We start from the raw sequence: 21,868 nt of genomic DNA, 5'->3' as shown, positions 1-21,868 counted from the left end.
TTAGAGTTACATTTAAATAATGAGCCTTAATTATTATTAATTTAAATAATAGGCTACACTACTTGTACTAATTAATAAAGTGGAGGAAAAGAAAATATAAACAAATATTTTAATTAAAAATTTCTTTAAGTGTGCATGAAAGGATTAAATAATAAAAGTTTATTTTAAGGAGAGGCCTTTGCATTTTCGAAAATCAAAAACCCTAGGTAGATTTCAACTCTTTATTAAGAGATTCGAGCTCATTTCTAGACACAGGTTTTGGGGAGAAATTTTTGGAACTGAAGCAAAAGAATTGTTGAAAGTTTCAGAGGCTTTAGGTTTGCATGCATTTACCAGATTGTCTAGAATTTTAGTTGTTAGATTGAGGTAGGGTATGAGAACTCATTTGTTAAAATTATTTTGGAAGATTTGTCTACCTCGTATATGTTATACTGCTGAAATTTATAAGATAAAATATGGAAGAGAACTTTGATTTGCAATTAAGAAATATAATTGATTCATGCGTTGTTTGAAAACCACAGCTAGATGTAAACAATAGAATCATGTTGTTGAAAATTAATCTAGAAAATTCAAGATCTGAGCAACCAAAGAAAATTCAACATTAAATTTTAAAGAACAATGATTATTGTTAGTTGGGGTTTGAAAGAGAATTATCTAAAAACTTCAATAGAAACCCTCATAAAGATTCATCAAGCAAAATGTATAATAGCCTTCGGTTGAGAATCTTTCTGGAAAACAAATGCATTCAAGATAGAAAGTTAATAAAAAATTATGATTGCATATTTTAGAAAATCTTAGCCATGTGAAATTACCTAATTCTATTCTTTTAAAGAAAATTCAATTTTCAGATGTATTATTTTTTATTTTTTTAGAATTATTGTTATTTCTATTTTTTAAAATTTAATTTATTATTGTTATTTATTAATTTCAAAATTTAATTTAATACTACTCATTTAGTTATAAAGTGGGTGTTGGTATTAAAGAATCTTTAAGTTAAGTTAAACTATTAGTTGCATATAAATGATTTTATATTTATTAATGCAAGTGGGAAATTAATAAATATATGATTGTGATTTAGTTATATTTTAAGAGAAGTTATAGTGGAGTTCATTATATAATCTTCTAGTTATGAATATTTAATATTATGAGCAAAATTCTAAATAGCTTATTTATAATTATAATTTCAAGTTTGAGTTATCTCTAGTTGTATCATGAATTAAAAGGAAAAGTAAATATTAATATTAGACTTAGTATAAGTCAAATTAATATTTGAAAAATGAAATTAATATTAATATTTAATCTAATAATGTGCACTTATGTTATTAATTAAATCATTTATGATTTAAGATTATTTAAATTAAAAACATGGTGAAGTTGCATGATATTTTATATGCACAAAGAGTTTTGACATTTAAACACTTATTGATTTAAATAAGTATATTAGCATAACAATTCATATTAACATGTATATTCTTTATTTCTAAACACATCCTTATGACCCAAACTAAGCAAGAGAAATTGATGGAATCAAATCATGTGGTTGAAAAGTATGTGTTTTCTAAAATTCTATTTATAGTCTTGTAATGTTTATATTTGTGATGATTTTTCTTTGTGTGTTGTTTAGTTGGCCAAGCTAGGATGTGAACTAGAGGCATTTTTTAGATTTTTGTTATGATTATTTGACTGGATGTCATGATGAACTTTATGATTTGAATTGAGATTTATTTTTTATGAGCTTTATGCTATTGAGCATTTATATAAACTTGGATTTTGAGAATCAATGTTATTTTTTGGTTGCATGTTAAGGAATCAAATTCAATCAATATGATTTTTGTAGTATGAGACACAATTGTGGTTTGTGCATTTTAGGAAGGTAGTCTAGGTGCATGTCTATGAGAGTGGCTTGCAATGGGGATTAGGGCCCAAAGTGGCTGCCACGGTAATTCATTGTAAGTTGTGTAACAAGTAATAACATAGTAATTAAAATACTTTCCTCCCCATGCTTTGAGATAAATTAAAATGATAAGTTAGAGATTTTTTCTCGTCCGTGCCTTGAGTACTTGTATAGACTATGGATGAGAATGAGATGATACCTTGAGAGGTGTGACTAGTCTCCTTGTCTTCATGAGATGGTATTCTAATTTTGCATAGAGTTCTGAGGTCCTGAGAGACTGCTAGGGTAATTATAAAGTTGGCTGATGACACTCCATAGTATGTAGCACAAGTCTCTTTCATGGTTTTTTTATATTTGCCTCTAGTTGTGTAATTATTGTGAGGTTTTTTTTTTTTTTTTTGGGTGAAAGTGGTGTGTGTGTGTGTGTGTGTGTGTGTGTGTGTGTGTAATAACTAGTTCAAGAACTCCATGGAGAAAGAACTAGCAAGAAAATCCCACTTCTCAGTCCAATTGTGAGTTGTTACTCATTTATTGGATGTCATTTATTGTTGACAGTTGACTTTTATTAATGAATGATCAATTATTCATTGGTGGTGTTTTCATTGTTGCAGTTAGTGATTGGTGATTTACTTTTATTCACGATAGTTGTTATCTATTGGTTATTGTGCTTAAGACACTTGACATTGATTTGGAGGTGGTTGTATCTTTTTGGTTTTGATATTTGATTTGTACTTGGTATTTGTTGTTCATTTTGGAATGTGATGTTGGTTTGGATGAGTGTCTTTTGGACTTTGGTTATCTTTTCTTTATCAGTATTTTGTGTTACCCTTGAGGTAGATTTGGCTATCAAGATTCCTTACCTAGGATTGTTTTATGATTTGATTATCTGTGTGTGGATAGTACATTATCTCTCTTGCACAGTAGGAGGGGGAGTCTGATTAGGTGACCACGCAGTCGGGAGATAATGTCTACTTACCATTTAGGTCCCCCTTACATTGCTAGTTGTTGGATGCTAGTTGATACAATGGTACCATTATCATTCTTATTCTTAACTTGGAGACTTCTATTCGTTTGAGGTATCTATGTATCATGTATTTTTAGATCCTACGGAATATTGTATTGTATATTGATGTACTTGTATCTAGTTTCACATACCCTATGACATGTGCAGTGGATGTTATTCATTGGACGTGCTTTCATATTATTAGTTGTACTTATGCATTTTCTTATGTGATAATGTATTTGTTATTTCTTTATGATTAGGAAACTTTGTACTTGAGACTTAAACTAATTAATACAAACTTTGTAATGTGATTCAATGTGAAGGAACCTTTGAGGAATGGAAATTGTATTTGTAATTTTCTTTTGTGTATTTGATGTGTATGTATATATTGCTTCTGCATTATTGTTACTTTCATATTATTTAAACTTATTATATAAAAAAATTAGTAAATATTGTAACATGTTAGGTTTATTTCTCTTAGGTTCTCGAGTGAGGCAGTACATTTGGTATCAGAGCCTAAGTTTCAACACTAGGAACTCTGGGCATATTATGTGCCATTAGTTAACAAGTAGTTAAACTTGAAACATGATTTAAACAATAAACATTTATCAATATCAAACTTGAACCTAAATAGTTTGAACAAAAAATTATAAATGGTGGAACTTTTGAACATGAAAATTGGAAACTCATAACATTTATGTTCTTGACTTTTGATTTATGTCTATGCATTATAAATTTTATGTTTTCTATGGATTGAGAGATGTTGATCTTTTATTTGGAGTGTTTTAGGGGATTTGTTTCGGTATTTATTAAAAATATGAATGTTGGATTAATATGGTTTTCAGTTTATTATTAAACCAAAATCATACTACTCTAAGTGACTAAAAGTGTATACATAGTTAACTTATTTATATTAGTTTCTTAAATGATCATTTTGTTTGACATTGTAGATAGTACTCTTTGACTTTTAGTTACCCTAGTCATTATAGTTGGCTTCTAGGAGTAAGCCTGATTCTAGTGGGGTGGATGTAATGCCCACTCATAGTTTGCTTTTCTATTATATCTACCAAACTCTTTTATGCCTATTTCATGCATGTGTTAGTTTCAAGGATATTGAATTTATAATTATGACATTATTTCATGACTTGGATTACATGTATATTAATAAAGAATTACTTAGTTGATTATATTTCACATGTTTATTGATGATTATGATTACTAGCGCATTAATGATGCCTTAATAGTTCTAAGTTAGTAAATGTGGTTGCTTTCATGATGATATCAAATGATGAGTATTTTGTATTCACAATGATGAGTTTCCATGTTTAAATATGTGATGATTTGTACTCAAGACTTATTATAGTACTTACCCCATACTTGCATGTGTATGGTGTGCGTAGTTTTTTTTTTACTTTTCTGTCTGATGTGGTTAAATGAGGGAGTCATAGTTACTTGTTAGTCATGATCTACATGATGTACTACTCCCTTTCATTGATTGTTTAGCTTAGACATATATGTATACATAAAATGCTCATATTTTATACAAATTATAGGTATTGGGTATCAACTTCCCTGGATTGTCAGGATGAGCGTGGCCTATCGCAATAACTTAATGGTAAGAATGAGGAGATAATGTTTAGGTCCAATCCCAGCCATAACTTAATTACTTTTCTTAAGAAGGTCATGTTTTTGACTTTCCACCATTTTTAAACCCATGAGTTTATCTTTGTCCGTGTTGTTTACTTTTAAGTTTTGGTACGTTTTGGTCAAATTTGGTAATGTTGCTTTTATGTGGACTTGACTATGTGATTTATTTGGTAAATGATTTAATTATAATATTTGGGTTGATCTTGTAATATTGAGAATTAATAAATATTATTTGATTAAAAAGAAAATATTAAAATATGTGAATATTTAATTAATTACAAACTAATTAAATATATGCTTTAATTTAAAAGACTTATTTTGCAAGTCTAATTTGAAAAATTGGTTAAAAGAAAATTAGAATATGATGATATTTAATTAATTAGAAATTAATTAACTATGTACTTCAATTTAAAAGATTTAATTTAAAAGTCTAATTTAAGAAGTTGGATAAAATGAGAATTAGAATATTAAAAGATTAAAGATTCAATATTATTTTATTATAATTATATAATTATTAATAATTAAATTAGAGTTGGATTTAAATAATAGGCTTTAATTATTATTAATTTAAATAACAGGCTACACTTTCAATAATGCTTGTACTAATTAATAAAGTGGAGGAAAATAAAATATAAAAAAATATTTTAATTAAAAAGTTCTTTAAGTATGCTTAAAAGGATTAAATAATAAAAGTTTATTTTAAGAAGAGGTCTTTGCATGTTCGAAAATCAAAAACCCTAGGTAGAGTTAAACTCTTTATTAAGAGATTCAAGCTCATTTCTACACACATAGGTTTGGGAAGGAAAATTTGGAATTGGAGCAAAAGAATTGTTGAAAGTTTCAGAGAATTTGGGTTTGCATGCATTCACTAGATTGTCCATAATTTCAACTGTTAGATTGAGGTAGGTCTGAGAACTCATTTGTTGAAATTATTTTGGAAGATCTATCTACCTCATGTCTGCCATATTGCTAAAATTTATAGGATAAAATATGGAAGATAATTTTGATTTGTAATTAAGAAATTGAATTGATTCATGTGTTGCTCATCAGGATTTGGTGTTTTATGTCATCTATATCTTTGAGTTCAGTTGTTAGCCTTTGTGTACCACTTGATTCGAGTAGTGTCTTCTGAGAGCACTAATGCAGATTATAGTCTTCTCTACTTGGTCAAGTTCTATTTTAGTGGAGGTCCTTTAGATCAACAATTACTTTTTTGACAAAGCTTTGTAGCTTCTACATACTTCAGTGGTGTTCTTCATGGTCATCTTTTTTGTTCTTATCTCCTAGTACATTCTCTAGTTTGGAGGCTTCTTCAATTTTTCACTAGTTCTTTCCATCTTGGAGTAGGGTTTTTCCCATGTGAGTTTCTCTCCTCTTTACAGAGATTTGATTGTGCTTGGGTATCTCATTATACTTTGTTGCTAGGACCCACATTTACTTTTAGTAGTAGTTTCTAGGTTTTTAGCTACACCCTAACTTTATATTAAGGGGGGTTGTTAGAGTAATTAGATATTTTCTAATTAACTCTATTTTACTTAAGCTAAAATTCACATCTAATAATTAATTCTTTTATGAATTATTATAATGCAACCTAGGTTTTACCTTTTAGGGTTTTGGATCTCCTTTATAAGGATGATCCCTCTTTGTAATCTAACACATTCATTCAGTACAATTTGCAATTCATTTTTGCACATTGAGAATGTCTCATTTTTTGTGGATTTTTGAATTTGAGACTCCATAACTTTGCTCCTCTCTTTATATCTTACAAGGTGAGTATTGAAGCCAGGTGTAAGAAAAATAAATTGCCCCATGTCCCTATGTGACTTCTTAATTTCAATTTCTACTTAAAATTAGGTAGTTGGAGTGTTCCCATGTTAAAATTTAATCAAGGAGAAATGACAAACTAAAATCTTTCCCTATTTAAGTGGAGAAACCAATGCTTAAGATTGGAAACTAATATTGAAAAAAGGGGAATTGAAATAAGTAGCAATTACATACATACATACATACATACATATACATATACATATACATATACATATGCATATACATATATACATATGTATGTATGTATGTATGTATATATATATATGTGTGTGTGTGTGTGTATAAGAGGCTAAATGCCATATTTATTATTCCAAATAATTTACAAATTTTTTATCCCTATTCAAAGTTTAGGCACTTGGGGAAAAAGAATGGGGAAGAAAACCCATAGTATCGCTCGAGACATTTTATGTCATGTTTACATATTGATGCATTCACCTTTGTATCATTACAAAGGTCTTTGAGAGGCCACACCTTTCCTTACATCGAAATCAGTTTAAGAGCATCTTTACATCATTTATTTCCTTGTTTAGTCTTGAGAAGGTATATAGATGCCCCTTAGCAATTGGGGACTTAGGAAGGCATATATTCCTTTGCAAAATTGATATATTCATTTAATATGACCTCTAATGTGGATTTTCAAAAAATATTTATGCACAATTGATCACGTTTTTGAAGTTTAATTGATTTTTATTCAAAGTCTCTTTTTGGTCTGATTCCTTTCACTTTATGTCTCCTTGTAGCTTCAAATGCACTTCAAGCTCATGAATATGAGTTAGTCTTCAAATTCCAATTAACAAGCTTCACTATAGGAATCATAGGATTGTTTTCCCTAGTTATACGAGTATCTTTATTGGTGTTTAGGATGACTTACTCCTGTGTTATGGTTAAAGAATAATGTTTTGATATTTCTCCATTAATATAATGATTTCTTTAATGTATATATTATTTTCTTAATTGTGTTTTAATATGATTACTAAAATTGGTATAGTATGTTATTAATTCTTAAGCATTATTAGGTTTTGTAACTTGTAGTCCTTTATTTAATCTTGTAATTTGTAAGAAATATTTGTTAGTTGCTTAGGGAACCACTGTGAGCATCTTTACATTCCATTCTAAATCATAATCTAATTAGATTTAGTTATTTCACATTTGAGTTATGTTTCAGTTTATCTTATTTAGACCGAGAGACCTCTCTCTTATTTGGAGATTGGTCATCTCATATTCTAATATTCTAGTATTCCATGAACATTTTTTTATTTCTATGTAGCCTTTGGGATTTATAATTATGTATGTTAATATGCTTGACAATCCAATACATTATCCCTTTCTATGAATGTTTCCAAATTTAAAGTTTGAGTTTCAAAGTTAGGTTGCAAAATTGGTTTGATTTATAAGTTCCCTGGGTCATCTAATTCCCATTTGATTTGAATGTACATATGGGTCGTGCTTGGTGAAGAGTTTTCCTTAATGTTGAAAGTCTGAGCTAGCTATATAATAAGGGAATATATATCTTAACACATTTTTTATGTTTGATCTTTCCATACAACTCTTTTCTCCTATAGCATTTTTGTCAATGGCATTTATGTATATACCATGTTCACCAATTATGATTATTACATTGGATGCTTCTTTTTAAGAGTTTTTTTTTTTCTCAATTACTAACTCTTATTAAATTTAAAACAAGGGCTTATTACCTTGGTGCTTCTCACCATAAAAGCTTATGTCATATTGCGAGACTACAACATTACTAATCGAGATAATTAAATATATATCTATTTACATGTTTTCTATCCATAGTTACTTGAGTAAATATGAATACATGTGTTTGAGAGGAACCTTTCATTATTTCTCCTAGTGTTAATATATAATGCCAAATATAATATAAACAAGATTTGTACACATTATCAAATGCAAGAATTCATAACTATCTTTACGCATTGATTGATGAAGTTCACATTTTGCTCAAAACTCAATAAGATTTCTTAATGACATTGTGTGTTGGTTTTTTTATAGTCATCTTGTCCATTTTTGACTTTTTCTATTTATGAATTGTAGGTTACTATGATTTGATAAATGAGAGAAAGTTTGTCTGGAATCTATTTCCATTGTCTTATTGAGGATTTGGTTTGTTGGTTAGTGGAGCACATTCAATTACATCCAAAAGATACTTCGCTTAATTTTACTTAGAAAATGGAATTCAAACACATGTTTACTTAAATATGGTTATATACTGAAGATTAACCCAAGTTGAGCACGAAAATAGGAGATGCCATGTTTGGAGATATATTGATTAGATTTCCTCAAATTTGCTAATGAATTTACAATGTGCTCTTCCAATTAAGAGTATACATAAAACATCCATTTTTAGTCTTGATATCACACCTATATACTATAATCAAACCAAAATTTTACTTGTTTTGTCAAAAATTACAGCTATATTTGTTCCACTATATTTTATTTACTTAAAGCCATCGATATCAAAATTGTATAGGTGACACTATACAACTGATTACAGAAGGAAGTTGTAATATATATCAAAGTCTTGGTCTAGCAAACAAAATCTAAGTAGTGATAAGCCTTATGAAATCATACATCTAGCATATTGGAGAAACTCAAAAAATCCCTTGTGATGACTAGGATTTAAAATTGGACATATGAGCTTAAACTCTGACCTTATAGGCTATAGGAAATCGATTAATGCTATTATGTTGATAGTTTATATTAACAAAAACATAGATAGAGAATGAGTGTTAATGCCCTATGTATATATTGACTTTAAATGTCAATGGGGGAGGGATTTTAGGAGGACTTTTGAGATAATGACCACTTTATAATATGACATACCTATGTAAGCATTATCTTTTCTAAAATCAATACAAAATCCTTGTTACCTATCAAAAAAATGCAGAGATAGAGAGTAACCTTCTATTATATTTACTCATAGCTTTTTTGAGAAATTCAATTATAATTTATATTATTATTAGTCTTATTTAACTTTAGGGAAATAAGACTAATAATAATATAAATTATAATTCAATTTGGGGCAATAAGACTTCACGTGTTTCAAACCTTGTAATTTTTCAACTTTGGGCAATACTACACATTAATTTTCTTCAACGAAGCCAAATTTGTAAACTTGGGGAGTTCTTTAGCTTTCTTGGTTGTTGATTGGTCCATTTGTGCAAAAAGTATTTTTTTTGGGTGAGTGATTATTGGGCAGTGAACATAATGGGTTTCAGGCGAATATTTTGAAAAGGCACATTTAGACCACCTTGTAGTCTACGAGTTCTATAGACAGCTCCGTAAATGTAGAAAAGCTGAGTGGTGAACACAATGGGTTCCAAGCGAACGTTTTAAAAAGATACTTATAGAACATCTCATAGTCTATGAGTTATACAGAGAGCTCCGTAAATGCAGAAAAGCTAAAAGGTTAGCTTTAAGCTCTTCACTCACCTACATATGTTCATTGAAAAATTAGGCACATTTCAACGTACAAATTAAGAGTTCTAGGTGCTCGAAGTTAGCTTATGTGGTTACTAGGTCATCTTCCCTATAAACATTGGTATCTCCCCCTCGCACATGCAATTTGTACCAATAGAAACACATTAACACAGGAAAAAAGTTTACAAAAATAAAGTCACAGTAAAATGTAATATAAAAAATAAAGTATAAATTACAAAATGTATATTTAATTATTTTAATTAAAATATTATAAAGTTTATTTTTCTTGAAATTATTTATAATTTTTACATAAATTTAAAAAGTGTCATTAAATTAGATTTAGATTTATTATTATTGTAAAAAAATAAATAAATTGGTAAGCAACATATAAATAAATAAATATATGTTAGCGATTTTATAATCTAAATTAAATATAAAATTAATTAGTAATTGAAACTAAAAAGAAAAACTATTTAATATTTCTTTATATTTAAATTATTTAATAAAAATTAATATTACTTAAAAATATTATTGTTTGTAAAACACACAAAACATTAGTATCATTCAAAAATGCAATTATTTTTTAAATAGAGGCCAAATTAGGTTTATAAGATAATCTATTTTCCATTTTTCTTTTAATGCTTGCATGCATGCATGATATATTGACATAAAAATAACTCACATGGCGACTCGACAATGAAGGTAGAGGCAATCACTCTATTTTCCTATACAATAATTCACATGTAATCTACCTATTATCTAATACTATTAAAAAAGGAAAAAGAATATGCACATGTTTTCAATAATAATACTCCAAACAATATAACCTATGTGCACATTGTGCAACCACATAATACTCATTTAGTTCTAAAACTCAATCATCTATTAACAAGTGCCATGATGTGGCTAAGTACTTGCCTCTAGTTAAGTAAATAAGTATGGTTATTTGAATTAAACACAACATGATAGAGTAGTATAATAGTGCTCTATAAGTAAAGATCAGAGAGTAGTTATAAATAATTTTATTTTTTATGACTCTTGTTTTATCAAAACCCTAAAAAATTTCAACATTAGATATTGCATATAATTTATAGATTATTCATTTTCATAAAAAAAAGTCCAGCCTTGTTTATTGTCCCTTAATGTATCAAAGTCAGTAGGTTTTAAATAGAGTGTTATGTGAGAACGATTGACATTTATCATTTGTATTCCATTTGATCGTTTCTACTATCACCAAGAGGTGTGTTATTTTTCTCAGCCATTGAAACATTCTCAATAGAATAACCCTCACTGATAGAATTTAAACACTTCTTTGATTCAAACACTCTCATCATTTGAAGCCATTGTATAACACCAAGAATTTTCCCAGTCCATTGAAATAGGTAGAATCATCCATATATGCAACTAGTTTAGGGTTGATTTCATAATTTTAAGGAAAAATACATCGAGAATGGCTATCTTCATTGAATTTGGCAATCACATGTTATGCGTATAAATTTGATTTTGGAAGGGAGCTCTATTTTTTTTGAATAAATCAATTCTTGTAAGAAAACTAGTCATTGTAGGTTTGCCACCACTTTCTATCTAAAACCCAAATCACAACCATTCTCAAAAGGAATAGTAGGAGACAAGAGTATGTAAACTAAATAGATAGCAACAAGGGAAATGAATAATTGGATTCATTTCAAAAGAAGAAGATTCATTCTCAACTCAATACTTGAGAGAGCAAGGAGTATATCTAGTGCTAAGTTTGTCAAATTCTTTTTCTTTTTCTTTTTCAAAAAACTAATCCTATACCAACATTCACGCCAGTACCAATGATAGGTCAATGCTAATACTTAATCCAAAAGGAAATATAATTGGCAAACCCAACACATATTTTAGCAGACAAATAAGCATACTCGACTAAATTTTGACAGAACAATTACTTGTCAATTCCATAGAGTCATGTATATAGTAAAGTAATGAAAAACTAGAAGAAACAAAAATTGATCATCAAAACATCCAATTTTAATGTAAATTTTTGGTCACTCTTCGGCATGCAACGTACAAAATGTGGAATGGTGGATTTTTCACAAATGTACAATTTCAAACAGAGCACCATAATTAAGCTCCCTAAGTATTTTGATTGATTTCAGGCACTTGCGGTAGCAACTCCCAATTTTTTTTCTATATTTGCATAGGCAATGAAGTTGGTAATAGTTCTAAATTCTAGGTGAATACAAAGCAGTGTCTGCACTTACATGCATGAATGATTGTAGTTTCTAGATTCAAATCAAATAAATTATTAATGTAAAATATTTTTAAACCTAATATCTAAAGGATTAAAAAATATTTCATATAATAATAAATATCGTATATGGATATCCATATAAGAGCCCAATACAATCAACTAATGTAAACATAGCAAATTAATATTGTAAAATAATGAAGTTAAAAAATTATCATCTATTTTTGAAAAACTTAACATTTATAGAAGAAAACAAACAAAATGAATTCTAGTTGGTAAATTAGAATTTATTTAATAACTAGTTAATGAAATAAATTCGTAGTACCTTAGCTTATAGACAAGTACTAATAATTATAAAAACTTTTTGTTGTATTCGTAATTATCTATTAATGACAGTTAAAAGTTTTGATTGCATTCATTGATTGAAAACTTAATTGTCTATTAATGAAAATAGAAGATTTAAAAAGCCTTTATAAATAAAAATAATAATAATTACGCCTTACCCATTGCACACTTGTGCGATTGGTAGCATTTAAAAACTCTTATAAAGACACTGACTTTGTTTTTTTTCAAAGAAAGGTCCCTCAAAGAAACAGTGGGACCAGGGCAGCAGACACAATACCAGACAGGGTTCAGATCCTAGGTAGGCCCGTTTCCAAGGGTAAAACGAAGACTGGGGCCCAGCCCACAGCAAGATAGTGGCAGGCCTTAAGCCAGGGGTTTCAAGGTGCACTTTTTGGTTTTGTTTTATATATTTGCTCTTGTTAGCTTTTGTTTCGCCCTTCTTTCTTTTGATCAATGGAAAAACAAATTGAGGATACACAAATGAGAAAACAAACGGTGGATATGCAAACCATGGAAAAACAAACCATCTCATTGGTAAAAAACGGTCAAGAAATTATGGTACACTTTGAAACTAACCATTTAGGGCAAGTCAAAATGGCATCACTTGGCAAGACAGAAAAATATATCTGGGTCAATGTTAAACAGTTCAAGGGCATTTTAAAACGTAGACTTGCTCGTATGAAAGGGTCACAGGACAAGCAAAAACACGGGCAAAGATTGCATAAACAAGTCAAAATGTGCCCTCCTCCACACTTAAGTGGTGACAGTCATCTGTATGGTAGTAATAACTTCGATGAGTCTGTCAGTTACAGCCCTACCTCCACACCTCTCGCTTGGTGCCCAGATCTTTATGTGCAAGAACTTTTGAGGGCCAAGAGGAGGTTGGAGCTCCTAGAGGCTAAGGAGCAAGAAAGTTACCGCAATATACAGGTGCTAATTGTAACAAATAAAACTCTTGCAGATGATAACAACACTTTAAAAGCTCAAATCTCAACGTTGCAAGAAACACTTTTAGCCGGGAAGCTTGAATGGCAGAATATGAAGGATGAATGGAAAAACCTGAATGTGACATTGGAAACAAACAAGGTCACAGCAAATACCGAGTCATCTCATAATAAGGAGAAAACGATTCTTCACACTAGTTTGCCAGGAAAGGCAGATGGTGAAGAGAAGAGAAGGAGTTTTGCAGAAGTCACCAAAACTTGGGACAAAAACAGCAAACACCCTGATATGGCAAGAGAAGAGGCAAAGATTCGTGTGAACATGCAAGACAAAGAGGTCAAGGAAAGGCAGCTTAGGGCATCCAATATAATTATCAAGGGGATAAAAGACTATGGGGAAGGCGAACATACCCTTGACCTAACGAGGGATTTCCTACAAGATGTGCTGTTGTGGCAAGGACAAATCTGCCAAGCTTGGAGGGTTGGCAAACCACACACTGAGAGAAATAGGCCAATCAAGGTAGTCATGCTCAGCATTAGCGACAAACAAAATCTACTTAACAAAAAACAGCTTTTGTGGGGTTCTCGCTTCGTTTTAGAGGAGGATTTAACTATGAGACAGCAAGTAGAAAGAAGGATGGAAATGGAAAAAATCAGAACAGCTAGAAATGAAGGCAAAAGAGCTTGGATGTTCAAGGGAAAAGCAGTTATTGCTCATTTTGGCCACCGCTACAATGAAGGGCAGCAAGAAGGCAACAAAGGTGCAACAACAAACACCTTAACAGGCAGCGATACAACAAGATCCATAATCACACCTAGCGATAATAACTCAACTTTGAGTCTTTCGCATCAAAATAAATAGCAATCAAGCTTAACCCAGGCGTCCTTAAGTTTAGTTTGTTGGAATTGCAGAGGTTATCCGTGGAGACGTGGGCCTGGGTTAGGGCCTATTGCGGAAGGCAAAGACATTATTTGTCTCATAGAGACACATGAGCATGAGGGATGTAAGACCCCATTGTTTGAAGGCTACTGGAAGATGGCAGTGTGGAATGAGGCAGCGGGAAATGGTAAAGGTTATGGAGGTATAATGGTTCTAGTAAAAGAAAAAGAAGGTCGTGTCATTCAGCTGGAAAAGACTGATTCTAATAAACAATTTATATGGCTCAAAATCGTGGAAAATAACACTCTTCTCAGGATTGCAGCTTGTTACTTTGCTCCACAAGTATCTAAAATTTATAAAAAGTGTGGTTTAGATCACAATGACCCTTATGCTACGTTAAAGAAAGATGTTGCTATTTTTTCACAACGTGGGGATGTCCTTCTCGTTGGAGATTTCAATGCTAGGACAGCAAATTGGCAAGCAAGTATTTTCAGCTCCGAAGTAAATGATAACCCTATTTGGCTCACAGAAGAGAGAAATCATCCATGGGATAGAATATCCGAAGATGCTAAAGGCTGCAATCATTTTGGGGAAGAATTGATCACTTTGTGTGGCACATTTGATCTAATAATCTGTAATGGTTTGGCTAGATGGGCTAAGTCGGGCAATTTCACTTGCAACACATACAACGGGGCAAGTGTGGTAGACTATGTAATTTGTTCGCAGCATTTGTATAACAATATTGAAGAAGTTGAAATTGGAGAGCACATTTGGGATCTCAAATCAGATCATAGACCACTGTACGTAAATTTGTATTGGGCAAAGGATAGACGGATTGGGGCAAAAATCCAAGGCCCTCAACACCCACCTTCTCAGGGCAGAATTTTGTTAACTTCAGAAAATAGTAACACTTTCAGGGCTGCTCTTGAGGAACTTTGTATGGGACACCCTATGTATAAGCATGGTGTTAATAGTCATGATTTATCAAATCTGATTCACAAGGCTCTTTCAAAATGCAAGAGAGCAAAAAATAGAAAATCTGAAACTAATTGTTTTCCAGCCAATGCATGGTTTGATAAGGAATGCAAGAGGGCTAGGAGAAATCTAAGGGAGTCAAATAAAACTAACCTTGACATTAAGACCTACAAACAGATCCTAAAGAAGAAAAAAATCGATTTTATGTCCACAAGGAGAGAGGAGCTAATTTTCTTGGGCAGAAATAACCCCAAACGTTTTTGGAAAGAACTCCAACCAAGGAGGAAGCAAACTGAAAATAATATTACTGCCACCCAATGGTTTGATTATGCTAAGAAACTTTATGAACAAGAGGGTGGAGTGGGACAACCACCTTTGGTCAATGATACCACAAATATTTTTACTGTGCAAGAGATAGAGACGGGGATTAAGAAGTTGGGTGGAGGCAAAGCAAAAGACCTTGTTGCGCTCTAAGCTGAATATTTGAAGTGGGGTATGAAAACTCTTGCACCGCACATCACTGAAATCTTCAACAAAATCTGCCAGGAAGGGTTTCCGAAAGATTGGACAATCAGCCTTGCAATACCACTTTTTAAGAGTGGTGATGTTAACAATCCCTCCAACTACAGGACTATAATGATCAATCCCCTCTTTGCTAAACTTTTTGGTAGTATGATAGAAACTAGGATCAGCAAATGGGCAGAAGAAAATCATAAACGTGCTAAAGGGCAAGCTGGTTTTAGGCCAAAGCACTCGACAGTGGATCACTGTGTCACTCTGAGACACATTATTGAAAAAGAGTGGGAGAAAAAAGAAGAGGTTTTTTGTTGCTTTGTTGACTTCAAAAAGGCTTTTGATATCGTTCCGAGAGACAAGCTTTGGTTGAGGATGGAAGAATTGGGGATTCCTAGGCATCTCAGAGCTGCTGCTCATAGAATGTACGAAGAGGTGAAAGTCAAAATCAGAACTTCAAATGGCATTTCAGAATGTTTTAGGAGCGATATCGGGGTCAAACAGGGCTGCCCTTTATCCCCTACTTTATTTGGTTTATATATTGACAAACTGGAAGAGTGGTTAAACACGCAAGAGCGTGAAGGCATTCAGCTAGGGGAATTTGTTATAAAGCTACTCCTATATGCGGACGACCTCATTTTAATTGCCAAATCTGCTTGTGGTTTGCAAGACCATCTATCTTCTCTTGAGCGCTTTTGTAGAATGGTGGGGATGCAAGTCAATATCAGCAAAACCAAGGTTATGATTTTCTCTAATAATAAAAAACAGCATCAACATGAATTTTATTACAATGGAAGTGTTCTCGAAGAAGTTGCGGAATATAAATACCTTGGCATCGATTTCAACAAAAAACTAAGCTGGTCTAGCTGCAGGTATAAAAGGACATTAGGTGAATGGAAGGCTTTCTACGCTCTTCAGAATAGGTGCCGTGAAGTGGAGTTGTGGGATTGGAAAACTATTCAAACCTTGTTTGGTCTTCTTGTGCTGCCAGTTGTTCTTTATGGGTGTGAATTATGGGCCAGCAGCACTACTATAGCACAATGGAAACAAATCGAAGGAATCCAAAAGCGCTTGATTACAAGCAAGTTTAAAATTAAAAGCACTGTTCCATATGACATCATGCTAAGTGAAATGGGGGCTGCGCCTATTGAGGCACTTGCTATGGTTCGCCTTTTAAGCTATCTAAAAAGAATCGAAAAAATGGAAGAGGATAGATGGCCGAAAGTTGTCTTTAGTGACACACTATGTAAGCGAAAAAGGACATGGATGCAACAAAACATCAAGTGGATGAGTAAATGGAATATTCATTTCAATATGTGCCCCACAAGTAATAAAGAAATAAAGGTCTTTGTTATGGAGAAATTCTACAAGAGAAATTGGGGAAGCGAGATTGGGAGGAAGAAACTATATTATATAAATGAGTTCAACCCCACTTGTGATCAACTTGAAAAAGTGTACATAGGAGCCAACATTTCTTGGAGAGCTAAAATTCTTATTGCTCAGCTGAGAACCAACTCTCACCAACTTCGTTGTGAGACCGGGCGTTGGAAGAGGCCAAAGGAGGCTTGGGAAGAGAGAATTTGCAGATTTTGCAATTCTGGGAAAGTGGAAACTGAACAGCACTTTATTCTAGAATGTGAGGCCTACAAGGATAGCAGGGATAAGTTTGCGGATACTATATGTGACAGTTCTTGGCATAACCTGTTCAACGAAGAGTACATTGAGCAATTGGGGGGGCTCATCATTAGTCTACACAAGAGACGAACAGCGCTACTTAAGTCTGCTTGAGTTATCTTGCTGTCCCATAGGCTATTTTTGGCCTCATGGACGTTAAAATTTTATCTATCTATCTATCCACTCACCTTTAATTACCTGAGTTGTGGTGAAAATTTCACTGCTTTAAGCGTAGAGCTTAATTATAAACTTATTTTTAAAAAAATACAATTCTCAGCTTCTCATATGCGAGAACCTGAGTGTACTCATTTTTCACCGGGGACAACTTTGTTCTTCGATGAATGAGTTAACCAGCGAAATGAAGAGAGCCAACACTGGGGAGCCCAAGCAAGAGGGCAGTGAAATATCCTCTCACATCCAACAATCTTCTCCCACTGTATTTATCTTCCCTCTCAATATATGCTACGGAAAAAAATGTTTTTTTTTTGTCTTGGTTTTAGTTAACCTTTAATATTGTTTATGCAGCTTCCAGACGGATTGCAACAACCCAGTCTCAATTACAGTGTCTTTAACGAAGGAGACATAAAACTGTAAGTTTTCTCGTTTATCTGAGTTCATTCAAACTTTGGCCTATGAATTATAAACATTTAGCTTAATGTCAAACAGTTTTCTTTTTTTGTTAAACAAGGGCTTGAAATTTCTTAAACCCTAGCACCTTTCGTCTTTCCTCGTTGACAAAACCTAGAAAATGATGTGAATAGAGCCCTTTGTTTCTGGCTAGGTCACGACCTAAAAAAATGCCCGTCAACTATTTTATACGTGTTTGGACGCAATATGCCTGTTTGAATTGTCTGATGCCGCATTGAGAGAACGCTCTCTCATTTTCACCTTTAGAGTGCGGTCACATCATCATCTTACTGAGACTGTCGCATTCTTCGAAAGGAGAAGAATAAAAAGAGCTGAAGTGATTACTCCTTGTTCCTTGCCTTTGCAACTAAGGACGAATTGTTGTCTGCAATTTATTTGTGACGGCGTATCTTGATTATAGAAATTCTACATTATCGTATAATAAGAAAACCTGTAGCAAATTTTTTCAATTTTCTAGTTAAATTTGCTGTCCTGTTTGCGTTAGTTTTATCTGAGTTTCTGAAACGTATTTGCAATGGGTTCGGAATGACAAATAGAGTGCAGATAAAATAAACACTTGCAACAAACTTATAATTCCGAATTTCAACAAAAAACAGAATATCGCCAAGCTGAAAATTCCAGATTTTATCTCTCATTTAAGTAGATAATATTTCTCAAAACTATGAGCAACACAGATCATTAAATGACATTATCTATATATTTTCAACGTACCCAGAAAATACAGGAACAGAATTGACGGATCTGGTGAGGAAACTACAAGCTTGTGTTTTAAAAATGTACACCACTCTTCAAAGACATCACCAATAACCACGCAGGTAATAGAGAAATAGGCTATAATTTTATTTATAAAATATTTTTCAACTATTTTCATAATTTCTCATTAAATATAATGGTAAAGTGAGCTTATAATGTAAAGAGTATGTGTAGAGGTTTTAAATAAACCGCTACAAGTGATTACAAACTGAAATAATACCTTTTAAACTGTGGAGTTGCAAAAAGAAATTGTTTAGAAATTTGGTCCAGCATTGTATTCTACCGCCCCATTTTCTTGAAGGGATTAAAGAGTTGTTTTTTTGTTAACAATACCTATATGATTACAAAACTCATCAAATTTCTTAGAACCCTTCAATTTTCAGATTTCAAAATCTATTTACAAGATTGCTTTTCAACGAAGGCTTGAAAATCCTTGAACTAAGTGAAATCTTTGGATTTATGTCCCATAAAATAAATCTAGTTAAATCTTGAAACATCATCAATGGACACAAAATATGATTTTCCAATAGATTGAATAAACACAAGACCAAAATCATCCAAATGAACTATCCGTAATTTAGTCATAGCTTTATTATCTCTTGAAGGTAAATATGCTTTATTTTTTTTACCAAACACAACGTTCACAACAATCAATATTCTCATCAATTAAATAAAAACTGTTTTAACATGGTTCAAGTTATCAGTTATGATATAGGTGTGTATATGAGTATTTGGAACATTATACAATAACATTTTTTTTGGTTGTTGGGGACAGGTATTGGAAAATATATATTAATGTATGTATGTGTGTGTGCATGCATGCATATATGTATGTATGCATGCTATATTCATTAAAAAATTAAAATTGTATAATATAAAAAATGGCATTTATAATAGCTACTAAAAGAAATATTTAAATGTCTCATAATTTGCACAAATAAAAATACTCATAAATCTATAATTCAATGATATGAAATGTCAATACACAATAGTGTAACACGAGGACTCGCACCCCCTCCCAAACCTCAAAGTACCCGTCCCTGAGACGTCCCTGCACCGGGTACTTGAGTACCCAAGTACCCCCACCTCCACCATTCCGCAACCATGCCACAGATGGGATGAGTATTTGAATTTCTATTTGAATTTTGATTTTTGAATGTTACTATTGGGTATGTAATATGTTACTATGTTGAATGTTCAATGGTTCTAGTTCATGTTGTAATTTCGCTGTATTTGAGTATTTAATTTGGTATGTTCTGCTGAAACATCGTTTCATAACTAAAATTTCAAGTTCTGTACGTATACTATTCAACACCCCTACCTACCCCATCCACCACTTGCCGTCGCCCCTTGGCCGTCCCCTTGCTGTTCCAAAAATGAGGCTCATTTTCTCCTGTCCGAGAAACTACTCCTGCCATCCCCCCTATCCCGACGTATCCCAGTACTGGTATTACACTAATACACAATGAAATTTCTAGTCGATAGTAAATAATATTCTTCCAAAGCATCAAAGTCTAACATTTGGTTCTATTTCGTTGAACCTCAATGAGTTACAATGCCACTTCAACTAGCCATGTATTGTAGGAGCTGCAACAATAACGTCTAAGTCAATGCACTCAAGAGTTAGATCTCGATTTCTTGCCATCTTTGCATTGTAATCAAGTTCCTTAAGGCCTTTGAAATGGCACAAACCTTCATAATGAATGCGATTTCCAAAATTTTATCACATAACGATAAAGTTATATATGCAAGAATTTTTTATTTATAAAAATATTTTAAAAAGTTTTTTCTTGGGTCTCTCCTTGACGCATTGGGTTCCTTGTGGAAGGCGAAGGACCTACAAGGAACCTAGGATGCTAGGAGAAACCCAAAACCCATAAGGAATCCATGGTGCTAGGGAGGGAATTGAATGAGGAACTTAAGCATCACTTTAACTTGAACTGTACCTATACAATATCAGGGTGTTTTAGAGGAACCCGACTATTAAAGACAGGTAGCTGCAGGAGCTATTACCATACCTGCAATGGTGTTTCTTATTTGGAATCTTTCTTCTATATAGAAGGACATACATCATTTGTGTCAGTGATTAAGTCATTGTGGCATCGTAACTCCTGATTACGCAACAATACTTTGTAATAAGTGCCGTCGTTTCATGATTTTCTTGATTGAAGAGCAAATGTTAAAAAGACTTTAGTTTTGTGGTCTTTGGGTATTTGTGTGTATTGGTCATTTTATCAAATGGAGCGTAACCACCTTCAAGTCTTTTATAATGTATGGAGCACTGATCTTCCTTAGCGGTTAATATTATCTTGGTTGGATCATGTTCAATGAAAGCTCTGTGTATTAATAATAATATTAGTGTAAGCAGATGTCATATCCCCTCGTTTGCACTAGTTCTTTTGGCGCCTGGTTAATCTATCTCCACATCCGGATAGATTAACGACATTACCAGTAAGGATGCCTGCCAGTCACAAGGGAAGATTTCTCTTGAGTTCCGCATTTAATGTATTGAAGTACTTTAATAAGTTACTTTATGTTTTATTAAGGCATTCACTTTATAAAGTGACTTAAGTTACTAGAAGACGAAATTGGTGTTTTATCCCACATCTCTTATCCCAACACTTTGCCCCCACTTCGAGGTTATAAATAAGAGACTCCGTATTGGGAAAGACAATGAATGAATATCTGATAATTCTTCAAATCCTGATGGTCGCTTAACATGTGGCTGGATTATTCTTAAGGACGAAATACCTTAAGAAAGTTGTGATACTAGACGCAAACCTAGTATTCACGTACAGGTTCTGAGATAACAGCAAGTGAACACACTTTGGAATAGACAGCAAGTAACTGGTGTTGATAGTGGACTCTGTATGGTGATTGAGCATAGTCGGAGGACATACTTTGGATATTGGGCATGAGTGACAGTCATAGATTGGTTAATATCTGCATATCGGAGTTAAAGGGCAATAGCAGAGGAACGTCATCATCAGGTGGATAGGACAAAGATACTCAGAAAAATACAAACCACAATGGTAACGTGATATTTAGGCGAGTCCGTTATAGGCGGTAGCTCACGGGATGCACTAGTATTGAAGGA

At 32.5% G+C, this 21,868-nt stretch overlaps 1 protein-coding gene across 2 annotated transcripts in view; it reads left to right on the top strand.

Moving 5' to 3' along the window:
* Positions 1 to 17,584: 17,584 nt before the first annotated feature.
* LOC149576009 (transcription factor) overlaps positions 17,585 to 21,868 on the top strand; it is a 73,187-nt gene continuing 68,903 nt past the window's right edge. The window contains exons 1-3 of one of the 2 annotated variants that reach the window (XR_016360945.1): positions 17,585 to 17,806; positions 17,896 to 17,960; positions 18,734 to 18,833. Coding sequence is in view for 1 of the 2 variants with exons in the window: in XM_089816128.1 (XP_089672254.1) it covers positions 17,708 to 17,806; positions 17,896 to 17,960 (164 nt within the window). In the remaining variant the exon portion in view is untranslated. The remainder of the gene's footprint in view (positions 17,807 to 17,895; positions 17,961 to 18,733; positions 18,834 to 21,868) is intronic. The other variant, XM_089816128.1, reaches the window with a different exon arrangement.

The sequence above is a fragment of the Cupressus sempervirens genome, chromosome 1 (genome assembly GCF_028749045.1).
Source record: "Cupressus sempervirens isolate cs-2001-9-10 chromosome 1, ASM2874904v1, whole genome shotgun sequence".
Classification (NCBI taxonomy): domain Eukaryota; kingdom Viridiplantae; phylum Streptophyta; class Pinopsida; order Cupressales; family Cupressaceae; genus Cupressus; species Cupressus sempervirens.
The sequence above is the reverse complement of the archived record's forward strand: the minus strand, read 5'-3'. Positions and strand labels throughout refer to the sequence as shown.